The sequence below is a fragment of the Meles meles genome, chromosome 9 (assembly GCF_922984935.1).
Source record: "Meles meles chromosome 9, mMelMel3.1 paternal haplotype, whole genome shotgun sequence".
Classification (NCBI taxonomy): Eukaryota; Metazoa; Chordata; class Mammalia; order Carnivora; family Mustelidae; genus Meles; species Meles meles.
Window position 1 is genome coordinate 106,289,980 of NC_060074.1, and position 16,772 is coordinate 106,306,751.

A 16,772-nucleotide genomic window follows, 5' to 3' on the forward strand; every position below is an offset into this window, starting at 1 on the left:
TATCATTAGGACTCTGGAATGAACAAACAATGGGGCATGAACTCTTTAAACCATTTAGAAATGAAAGGCCATGCCCTCAATCAGTCAAAAAGCATTCTCTCCTACTCTAAACTTGCAATCAGACCCCTCTCCTGACCTTTAATACCAAGAATATGAGAAAGGAAGATTCATTTTGTTTGCCTGGGTGTCACTTTGGCAATGGCTATCTTACACAGCTGACCTTGACTTTCCACTTTAGACTCTCTTCTCCGGCAGACCAGCATCTCATAAAGGTGACCTCAAAGCAAAGGATCCACTCCAGAAGAAGGCTGCTGTAGCCTTCAGGACAGCAGGTCAGGCTGTAAAGTAGAACCAAAGATTCCCAGGGCCCGTTACTTACCCAGCCAATAAATATAAGCAGAAACTCCAATTCTCTGTCTCAGTCCAAAAGGTTATTACTTTTTAAAACTGACATAAAATAAACTCTGCCGAAAACTTTCAGAGAGTCCAAATCAAATATTCAAACAAAAGCAGCCAAAAAGGAGTATGAATTTGATCCTGAATATCCCTCATTTAAAACATAAGACTGCTTATTGACTTTACCTTATCTGCTGTTCCACTCTACCCAGCTTGTTCCTTCTGCTCTCTGGTACAATTAAATAGTGCCCAGAAGTGCTTCTCTCCCTCCCAAGAGGCTTTTTTGTTCTTGGTAAGAAGTAAGTGTTTTCTTTCTGGGTTGTAGGTAATCAAAATTGTTCTGGCTATTGGAACAGATTGCTAGCCCACTTAAAATCTTTATTTTGTGTTCTTTTTATTCACCTGTGGACACCAAGCCAGTTCCCATCCATTACGATGAGAGGTTATTCTTCCAAGCATCCACTAACCTTTTTTAATTCCTTCCACTGAAAATTTAAACTCAGCACCCACTACTATTAGCTCAGCAGGAAATCTAAGACTTGTTTTATTTTTCCTACCATACCCCGTAAACAATGTGATTACAGAGCAAAGTTAATTAAACCTATCAGCCATAGGCTGAATGGCTATTTAAAAGCCTTGATGTTCTACAGACTTCCACTCAAACTCCAGTCAAAAGTTGACCATGTACATGCCTAGTGGATATTACTTCACCTGGAGGAGTCTCAGAGCTAACTAACCTCTGGGAAGTGGGGTAAGATTTAAGAATAATGCATATAAAAACATGCATATTCCTTCTATCACACACCAGGATAAAAGTATCAGGTGACAATCTTCATGACACTCAGAGAGATCCTTTTCCACAACCTCCACCAGCATTTACTCCTTTTGGCAAAATATGCAAAGCAAACACTTCTAATTCACTTTTGACTTCACTTAAGCAAAATCACCTTCCTCGTTTCTCAGTGCCCACCGCGAGTCCACGGGGCCAGTATCATCTCACCCAGACACTCTCCTGTTCTTGCTGGTGTGTAAGCTCTTCTGTTCTTCACTGTGACTGGTTAGATCAGTTTCATGCTTGTCTGGGGGCAGCTTCTCCCAAGACTGGAAACTCTTTACGGCATTCCATGACTCACCGACACAGCTAGTCAAACTGCATGCACGATGACTTGAAACTTCTCCCTCACCACGGCCTGGTAGAGAACCAACCACCTGAAGACACATACTCTAACCTGTGGTTTTTGCTGGGAGGGAGGTGGATAAATGCCCCCAAAGTGAATTAGATATGTCCCACTAGAGATGACTGCTTATTTCCAAAATAGTTTTTAAAAACTAAGAAAGAGGGCACCTGGATGGCTCAGTGGTTAAGTGTCTGCCTTCGGCTCAGGTCACGATCCCAGGGTCCTGGGATCAAGTCCCAGTATCGGGCTCCTTGCTCGGCAGGGGGCCTGCTTCTCCCTCTCCCACTCCCCCTGCTTGTGTTCTCCTTCCTGCTGTGTCTCTCTCTGTCAAATAAATAAATAAAATCTGAAAGAAAGAAAGTGAGAGAGAAAGAAAGAAAAAGAGGAAGAAAGAAAGGAAGGGCGATAAAGAAAGAGGGAGGGAGGGAAAGAAAGAAGGAAGGAAGGAAAAAATAGGGTGCATAGCCCACAATCCATTTTATTACACATTTGAAAGCAAGGACAGACCTGGGCCAATGAACTTTCACCCACTACCCTGCAAAGACACACAGCCAATGCTCCCTCAACTACAGTCTTCTGGAATGAAGGTGCTCTGCAACCCGGCGGATTCCTCTGTGGCCTCTCCTTCTGCCACTGTCTGGTTGTTCTGGGACAAGTTAAACCCATTACAGGTAACCAAAGGCAGGCAGTGACAGCACTGGATCCGTCACCAAGAAATGAAGAAAGAAGAGCACATGGGATGCTCTACAGTAATCATAAGGCTACCAAGTCTGGAGCACTATGTGTCAAGCACTGTCTGTGTATGAATCTTTCGCCTGCATGAGAACTCCATGAGATCAGTACTGTCCCCACTTTATAGATGAGAAACTGAGACCAATGGAGGTTAAGTAACTCCCTCATCATCATAGAGCTAGTGAGAGGAATTTAACCCAAGGAGCCTGTCCCCAGATTCCAGGCTCTTAACTTTTCCATATAAATTATCTATTATTTTACAGAGCTGGAGCCACTCCCCTGAAGAAAGCAGGGTAAAGAAGAGTAACCCTAGGAATGGATGAGCGGAAGCCCCAACATTACCAAGGACTTCCTAAACATCTCCCAGTTTGGGAGCATTTGCCAGCAAGTTAAAAAAACAATGGCTAGAACAGCCAGAGGTAGGCCATGATGTCAGCGGATATGAAATTAAGTGGCAAAGTAAGATTCTAGAACACAGCTCCACAGAGACTGAGCACATTAGCTCTCCTTCGTCAGTGCTCCCATTTCCAGAGCGGCATCCCCTGCCCTAACAGGATGTACCTAGTTTTGGAGATGGCAAAAGAAACAGATCAATTGTCCCCAAAGAAAGGAATCAAGATCTCATTCTATAAAAATAAATCCTTCCACCAAGGCACTGGAGGCTTCTCTGCGGAGCACAGAAACACATGACAAGTTCAAGATGGCTTTCTGTTTCCGCCACCTTCAACCTCATCACTCCACTTCCTCCTATAGCAAGGATAACAGTCTTGGGCAGGAAGTACACAGATGTGCAGTCAACACGGATAAAGCTGACCTGCGTAAAGAACAAGCCCTTTCAAGTGCACTACAGTATTCTTTTTTTTTTTTAATATTTTATTTATTTGACAGAGAGAAATCACAACTAGACAGAGAGGCAGGCAGAGAGAGAGGAGGAAGCAGGCTCCCCGCGTAGCAGAGAGCCCGATGTGGGGCTCGATCCCAGGACCCTGGGATCATGACCTGAGCCGAAGGCAGAGGCTTTAGCCCACTGAGCCACCCAGGCGCCCCACACTACAGTATTCTTAAAAACGAAAAAAATAATAATAATGTCCATTGTATTACATATATTTCCATAAGCAGTAAGTACACATTCCCTTATAATGCTTCCCCTCCCCCTTAAAAATACTCTATTAGTAGTCTGGCACATGTCATACCAGATTTTTTCCTGGAATTCTAGCCCCAAAACGCCAGTGTTTTTATGGTGTAATACCATCCTTTCTGTATTTTAAAACTGTGAAGTCTGAATTATTTATGTATTAAAGTCCATAGAGAGAGCATAAATGTTAAAGCAGCATATAATTCTCTATGTACATCAATATATAAATGAATAAGGTTGTTTTGAACTAAAGCAGGCTTAATAAGCATTAGGGGGGAAAAAGCCCCTCTCTTGTCAGCTGACCTCAGTGTGTGCCCATGTTTCCACTGTGCCCATATCCACCTGTGCTTTGGGGCCCTGTGAGTCTGAATCCTCCTCATTCATTTTACATGAAGAGCCGCAGAGTGAAGCAGCAGAGGCGCAAACACAGTCGGCCACGGATGGCCCCTTGGGGCTGGGCTGGGAGCACGCAGCACAGCTAGTCCCCAGGCAGTCCTTACTGTGAAGAGCACTGGCTTTTGTGCACCTGCTCTGAATGTACTTCTCCCAAAGAGGCATCACCGGGCAAGAAGGCTAATTCTAGCTAAAATAAGTTATCCTGGAGAAGGAAAGGTCAGGTCCTAAGAGAACAGATCTGGACCTGAAGGGAAAAGAGGGGAGCAGAGGATCTAGCCCCTGAGACCAACAAAGTGGCCCGGATGCAGTGGGGGGCTGGAAATCAGGAGCTTTCTCATCCTATTTCCTAATCCCCTTACCATATCCCCCTCTTAATATCTACAATGACTTCCCTTCCGTCTTAAATTGAAAATGACTTCGGAGCTCTAACAGAAGTAAATGTCCCAAACTGGTTCTCAGGAAAATGTAAGTGATGAATTAACAGAGGAGGCTCTACGTCACTCGCTTTAAGTCCCATTTCCTTAGTCACTACGAGATAGCCCAGGGAGGGTCTTCAACAGCACAGACAGATGGTAAGTGCACATGTAAAATGTAAAGCAGCATTAACTACGTACGTCACACATAAATGATTCAGATTTCAGATTTTTAAACTACAGAAAGAATGGCATAGGACCCATAGGACCATAATGACAACCACAAAGGGTAAGTGCTCAGTTTAAAGGGGATGGGACAGATGGAAAAGCTCTCACTTGAAGACACAGCTAACAGTCCGCATAACAGAGGGTCATCAGAGAGAAAGAAGCCAAGTGGGGTCCATACACAGAACTATGCCAAGTGCTGTAGAACGGGGCACATTCAGGCTGCTCAGGCTGTTCACGCCTGACCACGGGAAGCAGAAGGCTCAACAGTGCACCTAAATTCAAACAAATGGCAAAAAGAGGGGCGCCTTGGGTGGCTCAACCAGTTAAGCATCTGCTCTCAGCTCAGGTCATGAACCTGGAGTCCTAGGATTGAGTCCCACACCGGGCTCCCTGCTCCATGGGGAGTCTGCTTCTCCTTCTGGCTCTCATCCCACTTGTACTCTCTCCCTCTCTCTCTAATAAATAACATCTTTTTTTTTTTAATGGTAAAAAGAACGGTGAGTCAGTCCCAGCACTCCACCAGGCCCCTGTACCTGGGATATTGCTCAGCCTTACTGGTATAGACCAGCTTATCTCAGAACATGATCTCCATCAAGGTCACCTGCAACATGCTTCTTTGCTGAGCCAGGGGAACCATCTCTCTTCCCTCACACAAGAGTCCAAAAGGACACCTGGCTGGCTCAGTCAGTAGAACATCTGACTCTTGACCTCGGGGATCAATACACAGAAAAATATACTTTGTATGTGTGTATATATGTACTGTGTGTGTTGTGTGTGTGTATACACATATGTGTCTGGGTATTAAAATATATAATATAAATATATACATATATATATATATATACATATATATATATATATGTATATATATATATATTTCCTCCCCCAAAAGTCTTTAAGATGATTAAAGAGAGAGATTCCTATCAGCCACGGAACCTGGCACAAAGCACTTCCTCCCCATCTATAACCCCATCTATGACATTTTTCTCCTGAGTCCAAAGCTCAAGCTGGTGAATTCCGTCCACAGGGACAGTGCAGCAGGATAACCTAGATCTCACTCACTACCGTCTTGCTTCATCTGTTTTCTATGCTCTGCTTTTTTCCCCTCCTGCAAAGTGTCCTCTATTATCCTACTAAATCCAGGAAGGCATCTTTTATTATCTGCCTTTCAGTATTTCTTGAAAAATCGTTATAAAAACTTACAGCTTACCATCTCTCCATTTCCCCACCCCTCCACTGCTGCTAGCCCAAACCAAACTTCATCACAGTGTGTGTTCTATGCTCTCCAATTATTAAGTTACCTTACATTTTTTACGACTGTAAATGGACTTAAATAAGACTAACTTGAAACATTTTTTTCTTTCTTCATAGTCATTCCTTTTGGAGATGACTATCAAAATATATACTAGTTCTGGGGTGCCTGGGTGGCTCAGTCGGTTAACCATCCATCCTGGAGTCCTGGAACCAAGCCCCACATCGGGCTCCCGGCTCAGCAAGGCATCTGCTTCTCCCTCTCCCTCTGCTGCTCCCCCTGCTTTTGCTTGCTTGCTCTCTCTGTTTTTGTCAAATAAATAAATAAAATCTTCTTTTGAAAATGCTAATAAACATAGGATAAACATTTTTAAACTATTTGGCGTCACCTAATAAATGAAGAAGGAATGATGGAATCAGAAAACCACCCTTTGGCAGCCAACACAGAAATAATTATTTTAGACAAACTTCATCAGTGGATGTGAAAATTGGTAGGTGAAAGTTACATGGTCTCAAAGTATCCCCCCACAGGATACCTATTCATTATAAAAGAAAAAACCCAGCAACTTTCTGAAGCTACCTGGCAAAGACCTCTTTTACCAGGTAAAAGAAAGACACCACGCATCTCCGGATAGGATGTACAGAGTACACCTGCATGGTATTCCTGCCCAAAATGTGCCACCTCAATCTAATCATGGACAGTTAAGCCAGCTCAAATTGAAGAGCTTTACTAAATAAATGCCCTCTGCTCTTCAAAGGTGCTGAGAAAGACAAGGAAAGACTGAAGATGAGCTGCCCCAGATTTAAAGAGACTCTACAGATGAGAACCAAATGCAACTGTGATTCTGGATTGGCCTGCGGACTAGAGAAGACTGTTTTTGCTCTTGCTGTAAAGGACATTAGGAGGACAAGAGGTGACATGTCAATAAGGCTCGTAGATATGTCTATATTCTACTGACCCTCATACTGACTTAGAGAACTGTGCTAAGATGACATACACAAGCGAAAACATCCAAGTATTTAAGAGCAAGGGAGCTCTGTGTCTACAACTTACTCTCCAAAAGTCCACAACTCATGGTAACACGCATACAGAGAGAAGAACAAAACAAATGTGGTGAAATGTTAACACCAGGATCTGGGTGAAACATACATGAAAATTCTTTGCACTGTCTTTTGAAACTTTCCAACTGGTCTGAATATCTTCCAAAATAAAAAGTTTAAAAGGTATATATGGGGGGGCGCCTGGGTGGCTCAGTGGGTTAAAGCCTCTGCCTTCGGCTCAGGTCATGATCCCAGGGTCCTGGGATCGAGCCCCACATGGGGCTCTCTGCTCCGCAGGGAGCCTGCTTCCTCCTCTCTCTCTGCCTGCCTCTCTGCCTAGTTATGATTTCTCTCTGTCAAATAAAGAAAATATTTTAAAAAAAAAAAAGTATATATGGGGACACCTGGCGGGGGAGCAATCAGTTAAGCATCCAATTCTTGGTTTCTGCTCAGGTTATGAACTCAGGGTTGTGAGATTAAGCTCCACATCGGGCTCCTCCCTCAACAAGAAGCCCGCCTAAGATTCTCTCTCCCTCTGCCTCTTCCGCTGCTCGCTCTCTCCCTCTCTCTCTAAAATAAATAAAGAAATCTTTTTTTTTAAAGTATATATAGTCATGAGTCTAGCAGGACCAAAGAACTGTTTTATTGATTTTAAATATTTTGGGTTTTGATTAAAATAGAAAATGAGCTGTTTATCTCTCAGTCAGGATCCAGTCTCCTAAAGCAATCACCGTTAACTCGGGAGTGAATCCTTACACTCTTTTCTTTATGCTCTGATAAAGAAATTACTATTATTGGGGCAACATTGTAAGAAAACAGCATTGCATATTGATTCAGATGTGGGCTCTAAAGTCAGACTATTCAGATGAAAATCTGGTGTCTTACACCCCCTAGTTAAGTGACCTGAGGCAAGTCTCTTCACTTCTTTTAGGCAGTTTCCCCAACTGTAGAATAGGAATAAACATAGGCTCATCATAGAGCTTCTACATCATGATTTAATGAGGCAGTGAACGCAAAGCATGTAACAGTTTCTGGCACATAATGGGCACTTAATAACTGTTAGCTATTAGTATTAGTCAACATTAGCTGTGGTTTACTGCCTGTCGGCTCCATCTTCTCACCCCAGCTGTTTCTTTTTCTTTCTATTTTGACACTCAATTTAGGATTTCTTCTATTATATGTACTCTTATTTAAATTTTAGCTTTCTAAAGAAAATCAAAGTACTAAAAATAAAAAGAGCAAGTGTAGTCCTCCTAGAACAGGGGTTCTCAACCAATGGATTGGTTTTATGGGTAGGTTTTAAATTCACCCTTGGAATTCTTGGCCAGCTCTGCTCGTTGTTATCAGCAGTGCAACAGCTCAAGGATTTCTATCTTACTACAACAGATCTGTGCCCTCTCTTCCAGGCCCAGGCCAACGAGGACTACAGGCAAGGATGCAACCTCAGCTCCTGGAAAAAGTAACTTTTCTTCTTACTACCAGTAACTCCATACTATGTCCATCACCTTCCTTTCACTGACCACATGCTATCTAATGCTAAGCACGACCAGCACCTTATGTACACTTCCTCATAAGAACGTTGTGTAGTAGGTATCACCAGACACCCATTTTACAGATGAGGAGAGTTCCCTGCGGAAAAGTCAAAGGACAGAGCCAGGATAGGAATTCAGACAGTTCATACTCAAATCGGAATGATTTTCAATATACTTTGATGCTTTTGCATATTTGTTAACACATATTTAGGAAGAAATGACATTAATTACTTCCATCAGCCATACCATTTTTACTCAACAGTCCACAGAAATTTTCTCCCCCCCCTTTTTAAAAAACATTTTATTTATTTGAGAGAGAGCAAGAGCAAGAGAGATCACAGAGGGAGAGAGAGAAGCAGACGCACCACCGAGCAGGTAGACCAATGTGGGGCTCGATCCCAGGACCCAGGGATCATGACCTGCGCTGAGGGCAGATGCTTAACCAACTGAGCCATCCAAGACCCTAAGATTTTATTTATTTATTTATGTGGGAGAGAAAATGAGAGTTCAGGTGAGGGTAGGGAGAGGGGCAGAAGGAGAGGGAAAGAGAGAATTTCAAGCAGACTACCCGTCACGTACGCAGCCTGATGTGGGACTTGATCCCAGTATCCTGAGATCGGGCCCAGACCTGAGCCGAAATCAAGAGTCAGATGCTTAACTGCACCACCCAGGAGTCCCAGAATTTTCTCGAAATAACTTCTCCTGCGGTGTTTTTGCTCTTGCTTAGTACCACTAACTATAGCTTTTCAACTTAAAACAGAGACATCTATCTTTTTAAAATATACCTACCCAAAGAGGATTAAAAGTACACTTCTACTGTTAAGCACTGAGTAATACATGCAACTGCTGAACCACTACATTGTACACCTGAAACTAATGTAACACTATGTCAACCACATGAGAATTAAAATCAAATAAAAATAATAAAGGAATGAATGGATGGATGGATGGGTGGATGGAAGCATGGTGCGGTGCAGGGATGGGCAAAATGGGTGAGGAGAAGGAGGAGGTACAGGCTTCTAGTTATGGAAAGAAGGAATCATTGGCATAAAAGGCATTCGTGGGGAATACAGTCCATGATTCTGTAATACTGTTGCATGGGGACAGGTGTTAGCTACACTTGTGGGGAGCATAGCATAATGTACAGGCAAGTTAAATCACCACTGTCGTGCACCTGAAATGAATTATTATGTGAAGCATTATGTGCCACCTATAGTCAAAAAACCTTTTTAAAATAAATAAATGTCTCAGAAAATGTAAACGCTGCAATCACTCAATCAACCAATAAAATACACCCAGAGAAGTGCGGCTCTTGCAACCACTGGACAACACTGCAGGGAAAAAAATCTGGGAAAAATGAACAGCCTCTGAAAGGAGGCGAGGCTTGATGGCAATACCAAGCGGACTGCCAGAAAAAGAAACAGAAGTCACTTCAGCTGAATCCAATAATCTTTTCTGGCTCTCCTCTCAAGGACACAGAGGGAGGAATAAAAACCTCAATGAAAGCCAAGGTTGTGCAGATAGAGGCCAGCGGAATGAGAGCAACCTCCCTTATCGGTCACACCTTCCCTCCCGCCCATGAAGGGCACCTGATGCAGGGCAGACGTAAACACTGTGTTCTGTAAAGAGGCTTAAGGAAAGACTAAAGTGGCGCTGCCCAAAGAGGGAGAAACAAGAAAGGAAGTCAGGCTTCTCAGAACCTTTATGAACGCATTCCTTTTGATTCTTCATGGCCCTGTGTAATTCTACCTCTCCAACTCGGCCTCTCTAACAAACCCTAACACTTTTTTCTTCTCCACAATACAATCTTTATAGAAACTCCTACGATGCCGTTTAACGGTTAATGATATCCTGTCCTACACTGTGCACTATCCCATCATTTGCCTTACCTGCCCTCCCCCACCCCCATCCCATTAGACCATTAGGGCAGAGACAAAAGAAGCCCCAGGTTAACAGAGAACCTACAAATTTCAAATACAAAGCAGCATGGCATGGGCCTTGAGACAAGCATGCACCGGGATGATGTCCACAAGTGCCAGATTTAGACGGAGCTAGACTGCCTGGGCACCCGCGGTCACGGTCAGGGCGGGGGCTGGGCCCGACGGTCCTCACTGGATGCCCAGCCCCCAGTGCTGTATATGGCACATCGTAAGTGCTTCATTAACTTCCGCTGGTGCATAAACACCTGGGATCAAGTCCAGAAAACCTTAGTTCCTAGCTCTGTCACCTTGAACAAGTTAACTTGACTTACTTGAGCATCAGTCTCCTCATCTGCAGAATGAAAGAACGCTACCTACCCCTACGGTAATTAGACAGTAAAAATGGACTCGTATTAGCATAGTTTCTGGTACATAGTAAATGTCCCAAAACCATGGGTTATCAGTATTATTTTACCATACTGAATACAGGTCCACAATCACTTACTTATCCAAAACTCTGGCAGCCAGATGTGTTCTGGAATACAAAATTTTTCAGGTTTTACAAAAGGTCAAGCAGTGCGCAGTTACATACATAGGATAGGAAACATGGAGAGACTAGAACCTACAGACAGAGGAGAGTGGAGAACATACACGTACTGAACAAAATCTGGGGCAGCAACCTACAATCAAACATGAATACTTTTGCGGTGAAACATGCCCTGAGCAGATAAGTAAAGACTGCAAGTAGTTTCATGTCAGTTCACTGTGGGTCAGAGAACAAATGAAAAACACAAGGTTTGGGGGCTTCAGGGATTTTGGAACCGAGGAGAAAAGATTCTGGGACTATATTCGCGAAATGCACCTGGTCCACAAAAAGTCCGCTAAATGTGCAGGTGCCCGCACCGTGAGGGTGCCGGGGCTGGATGGCACCGCGCCACCTGCTGAACAGAAGGGATCATTCACTGGGAAAGCTGCACAGCATCAGTGTCCCTCAACTCCCTCCAGCTGTGGGAGTCCAGGCAGCCTCTCTGGATCAGACCATTCTTGTTTCATCTTTTCTCATCTATCATCTTTCATCCCTATCTCATCTAGAAAGAGAAGAGGGGGACACAACAGTGGTTGGAGGTATATACAAAAATCTACTCCACCGTCTTTCATGTTGTTCAAGTATTAATAAAGGAAGAAGGGGTGCCTGGGTAGCTCAGTCAGTTGAGTGTCAGCCTTTGGCTCCGGTCATGATCCCAAGGCCCCACATCAGGCTCTCTGCTCAGTGGGAGCCTTCTCCTCCCTCTCCTGCTGCTCCCCCTGCTTGTACTCTCTCTCTGTCAAATAAGGAAAGGAGGGAGGGAAGGAGGGAGGAAAAGAATTTGCACATAGTAGGTCCTCAATGTTCCTGTTTGGGGGCTGGAAAACTACAGTCCATGAGCCAAACTGGTCCTCCATGTTTCTATAAATTAAGCTATTTTGGAACACAGTCATACCCATTCACTTATGTGTTCCTTGTGGCTGCTTTTGCACTAGAATGGCCCGAATCAGTTAAATACTTGAAAGAAATCCGTATGGCCCACCGAGCCTTAAATATTTATTTACTACATAGGCTTTAAGAAAGTTTGCAGACCCTGTTCTGTTCTCATAATTCTGGATGATCTCACTCACCTCATGTTTAAATTCAGGGCAGCACCACCTACCTTGCAGGGGCGTTGTAAAAATTAAATGAGGTAAGACAGGGAATATCCCAAATACAAGGTAACCAAGCCATAAAGGGTCGCTGTTAAACTACAATTAATGCCAAATACAAATCTGTTTACCAAGGTAAGAAATAATCAAATGTAAAACGATTCAAGCTCCAGGACTCTATTTTTTTAAATAAAGTATTGCGGTGACATTCTCTGTTAAGCAATAACAATATCCAAGTACTACTGTTTTAAAAGCCTAAAATTGTTTCCCTTTCCTGCTTCTTTTTAGTCCACAATTTTTAAAAAAAATCAAGAAGCCAAGCTGCAAAGTTTTAATATGAAATGAATCCTTTCAACCCATGTTACATATTACACGTCAGAGAAAACCTAAAATGTACATCAGGCTCTAATGAGAAATCTTGATGTTTGACTAAAAAAGGTGGGCGTGGCTAAAAGTTAAGTTTCCAGATTTTGGTAAAGCTACCAGGACTACCTGCCCAATAGTCTAAGCTCCTGAGTTCACTCATGGAACCAATATTCGCTGAGCCCCTTCTATAGTCCAGGCTCCAGGCTGCAGGTGTGCAGAGGGCTTGGTGTCCCCACACCAAGACAGCTTATAAAGAAAGAGGGTGCTCATGGTGCACCTGGGTGGCTCAGTTGTTAAGTGTCTGCCTTCAGCTTGGGTCATGATCCCAGGGTCCTGGGATTGAGCCCTGCACTGGGCTCTCTGCTCAGCGGGGAGCCTGCTTCTCCCCTTCCCACTCCTCCTGCTTGTTGTGTTCCCTCTCTTGTTGTGTCTCTATCAAATAAACAAATAATCTTTAAAAAAAAAAAAAAACAACAAAGAAAGGGAGGCAGAGAGGGAGGGAGGGAGGAAGGAGGTGCTCAGTAGTGTGTAACATTAGAACCGTCCAACAGGGTCCAGACCGTAAAGCCATGAGTGTGAAGCTGTGTAAGATACCAGAGCTGGGCGGCTCCCAAGAGATTATTCGGTCAAACACTGGCACTGTACAGACAGGTAAAGCGACTTGTCCGTGATCACCTCCAACTCGGTAACAAACCGCATCTTCCTAACTTCTCCTTCACACCAGGCTATCTTCCTTAGAAATGACTTCATGAAGGGCCCAGTCAAATCTTTCACACTTTGTGATGCTGAAAACGCTATTCTGAAAGAAACCACCCCATCTTCAAACCTTGGATTCCTCCAGGCAAGTGTTCTCATGTTCTTCTGGCCTCCCACTGAATTCTGCGGGTCTCTGCTACTGCTCCCACTGTTCTATACTGTAACCCTTGGCTTGCTGATTAGTGCTCCCCCTCCCCGCTCTCCCTGGACTGGGAGCTCCTTGAAGACAGGAACCAGTCCTGATTATGACGGCGAATACCTCAGTGCTTGTTATGGGGCAGGCATGGGACAACTTGATACATCGTCTCATTTATTTTTGTTGTTGTTGCTTAGAAAAGCACTTTATTTTTTATTTAAATTTAATTAACATATAGTGTGTTACTGGTTTCAGAGGTAGAGGTCAGTGATTCCTCAGTCTTGTATAACACCCAGTGCTCATTCCATCACGTGCCTTCCATAATGTCCATCATCCAGTTACCCCATCCCCCCACCACCTCCCCTCCAGCAAGCCTCTGTTTGTTTCCTATGATTAAGAGTCTCTTATGGCTTGTTTCCCTCTCCGATTTTTGTCTTATTTTATTTTTCCCTCTCTTCCCCTATGCTCCCCTGTCTTTCTCTGATGACTTATTTCACTTAATAACACCCTCTAGTTCCATCCATGTTATTGCAAATGGCAAGACTTCAATTTCTTTTTTTTTTTTTTTAAGATTTTCTTTATTTATTTGACAGAGATCACAAGTAGGCAGAGAGGCAGGCAGAGAGAGGGGAGGAAGCAGGCTCCCCACTGAGCAGAGAGCCCGACGCAGGGCTCAATCACAGGACCCTGGGATCATGACCTGAGCTGAAGGCAGAGGCCTTAACCTACACTGAGCCACCCAGGCACCCCCAAGATTTCAATTTCTGATGGCTGAGTAGTAGTCATTCATATATATATATACACACATATATATATATATATATATCTCACATCTTCTTTCTCCATTCATGTGTCAACAGACAGTGGGGCTCTTTCCATAGTTTAGCTATTATGGAGATCGCTGCTATAAACATTGGGGTGTAGGAGCCCCTTCAGATGACATTTGTATTTGGGGGGTGAATATCTAGTAGCACAATTGCTGGGTCGTAGGGTAGCTCTATTTTCAACTTCTTGAGGAACCTCCATGCTGTTTTCCAGAGTGGCTGCACCAGCTTGCAATCCTACCAACATACAATGTCTCATTTAGCACTCCTAACAACTCAGTTATCCCAACACTGTACGTGAGCGAACCAAACCCTGAAGCCAAAGCTGGGAAAGGTTAAGAGAGCTCACATGGTATAGCAGACTCTCTGGGTTACCTATTTAACATCCCTATTACCTCAGTCCCATTCCGAACTTCCTCCTTCAACCCATAATATATAAAGCATGAGTTCTATGTATTAACAGAAGCCCACTATTGCTTAGAGATCTGATGCTACACAGTCCATTATAGTCAGAGTAGAGCTCTTTGTTTCATCAGTGGGGAGCCTGCTTCCTCCCCTCTCTCTGCCTGCCCTTACTGGACTGGACGCTTAGGGAGTGCTTATTCCCTCATGAAACCAGTATTTGTTGAGCAGGAATCTGACAGTATTCAAATACCATCCCCTCCTTCACATGGCCATATGCTTCACTCAAAGGAGGCTGGACTCTTCTTGAGATCAGGAGGTCAAGCATGATGGTGGAAAACAATCAGGGATACCCATCCATATTCCAATGATGCTGGGGTGGCCAGGCAAAGCCATTCTGGCCAATCTGATGTAAAAGAGTCTGCTAGGGAGCTTCTGGGAAAGGCTTCCCTCCAAGTAAAAGACAAAAGCAGACACTCTTCTTCTCTGGACATTGCCTTAGCTACCGCAGACTTCTTGAACTCCTAAAGAAAATTACTCAATTTCCTGGTAGCGGTTTGAAGCCAATGAGTCAGCCTTCAGTTACTCTCAGCCAAAAGCATAGCGATGTGCATACGGAGTGGTGGAACTGGGAATCCAACCCAGACAAGGTGATTTTACAGCCCTCGACAATGGCCCTCCACCACCCTCCCGTCTGTAACACTCCCATCACCCAGCACAAAGCCGAGCACATAAGCAGCACTTGCAACCTGCAGCTAAATGACTAAATAGATGAATGATACAGAAATTACACTCCGCTTTCAAAGACAGGATAAATTTTATATGTAATTGAAGTAAAATATCAGGGTCCCAGGTAATACCCTTAATGAGTATAAAGCCGGCTGACTCTTAAATGAGAGCAAGGTTTACAATGTATTTGGAAAACAAGAGCCCACACTAGAGCAAACAAAGAAATCCTGTTTAAGCACCAGTTTCCAAATCCAAACCAACCTCAGAAGACTGAGTCAATGAAAAAGCACAAGAGATTCTGTTTCCTGTGAGCCCCTTTCCCAATCCCAATGTCTACAGCACCTATTAGAAGTCATGCCAATACCCTACTGTTCCATCTCAATCTTGACCCAAAGGGGCCACCTCTTGGCAAACTAAGAAGGGGGAGGGGAGGTAGAGAGAATGACACTCTGCAGTGTAAGTCCAGTCCAGTTTTTAGTCACAAAAGCTCAATCCTTGAATGGTAAAATGGTCAATCGTCACAACTCATTTGGGTCTTGGGACCCCGCGTCATCCCCTACCCACCAAAGGCACACACCCACTTAGATCTTTAGAACCAGAAGGATATCCTCCAGGCCATTACACACAAGTCACAGAAGAGTCCTTGGCAACCCATACAATTTCTGGCCAGGTACCTACGCCGACTTCAAAACAGTGATCTGAAGGTAAAATGCGCCACACACTACCGCCAATTCCATCCCCAACAGGAAATCAGTGAAGACGTTTGCTACTTATGAAGGGCCACTCACCAACGTCTCATGACCCTTTCAATGTAAGATAGAACATTCACTTCAGCTTCAGGGCTGCAAATGGCTGTAAACCTCCCAACATAAAAGCCTCTCTTTATCTGTTCACTTGACCTCTCAAAGTGCGAAAGCTTAAGGATTTTTTGATCTCCAACAAGAATTAAAGAAAATCCTACTTGCTCCAGAACGAAACATCCGAAAGCCACAGCCTGAGTGTCCTACTGGAAGCCACCTACTAATGGCTCCCAAAGGAGTCTTGTTCCCAAGGACCAGTTCTGACCCACCAAGGCAGCCCAGCCACCTACACGGGTGCCTTCTAAAGCACAGCTTACCTTGTAATTGCTAGAGTTCACCCAAGAGGTAGCAAGCCCATCCACAAGTTTATCTAACATGGTCTGGTCATGTTCAAGGTCAGCAGACTTCTGTTTGTCTGAGAAATAGTCTATAAGTTCTTGGCCAACCTGTAGTCGTTTCCCCACATCCTTCTGCAACACCTGTGCCAGGCAGGACTCCATGCGAGGCTCCATGGTGGAATTCAAATCCAGATCCAGCAGAAGCTAGAGGGCAGTCAGGGTGACACCCTCCCAGGAAATGTACCCGGGAGGTTGCCTCTTTGTTCGCTGAAAGTTACTAAGAGCCTGTGTTTCAAAGATGCAATCCGGGGAATGGCAACAATGCACCATGTGTGTCTGAAGAGCAGCTGGTAGGATATTAAAAGTCCAATTTAAATAACTAGTAGGAGATAAAGGACTGAGTGGCCGAGTGAGGTTCTGCTATTGGGTCTGAAATTCTTCATAATTCAGCAGTCCATTCTGAAAAGGGAAAGAGAACGACAAATCAGCACAGAGAACAAAACATCCAAATGTTATGAAACAT

At 44.0% G+C, this 16,772-nt stretch overlaps 1 protein-coding gene across 24 annotated transcripts in view; it reads right to left on the reverse strand.

Annotated features, from left to right (window-relative positions):
* CLASP1 (cytoplasmic linker associated protein 1) overlaps window positions 1–16,772 on the reverse strand; it is a 266,446-nt gene that overhangs the window by 213,684 nt on the left and 35,990 nt on the right. For all 24 annotated transcript variants that reach the window (XM_046018656.1, XM_046018655.1, XM_046018654.1 and 21 more), the window contains exon 2: window positions 16,229–16,708. In XM_046018656.1, coding sequence (XP_045874612.1) covers window positions 16,229–16,423 — 195 coding nt within the window. In that variant the 5' untranslated portion in view covers window positions 16,424–16,708. The remainder of the gene's footprint in view (window positions 1–16,228; window positions 16,709–16,772) is intronic.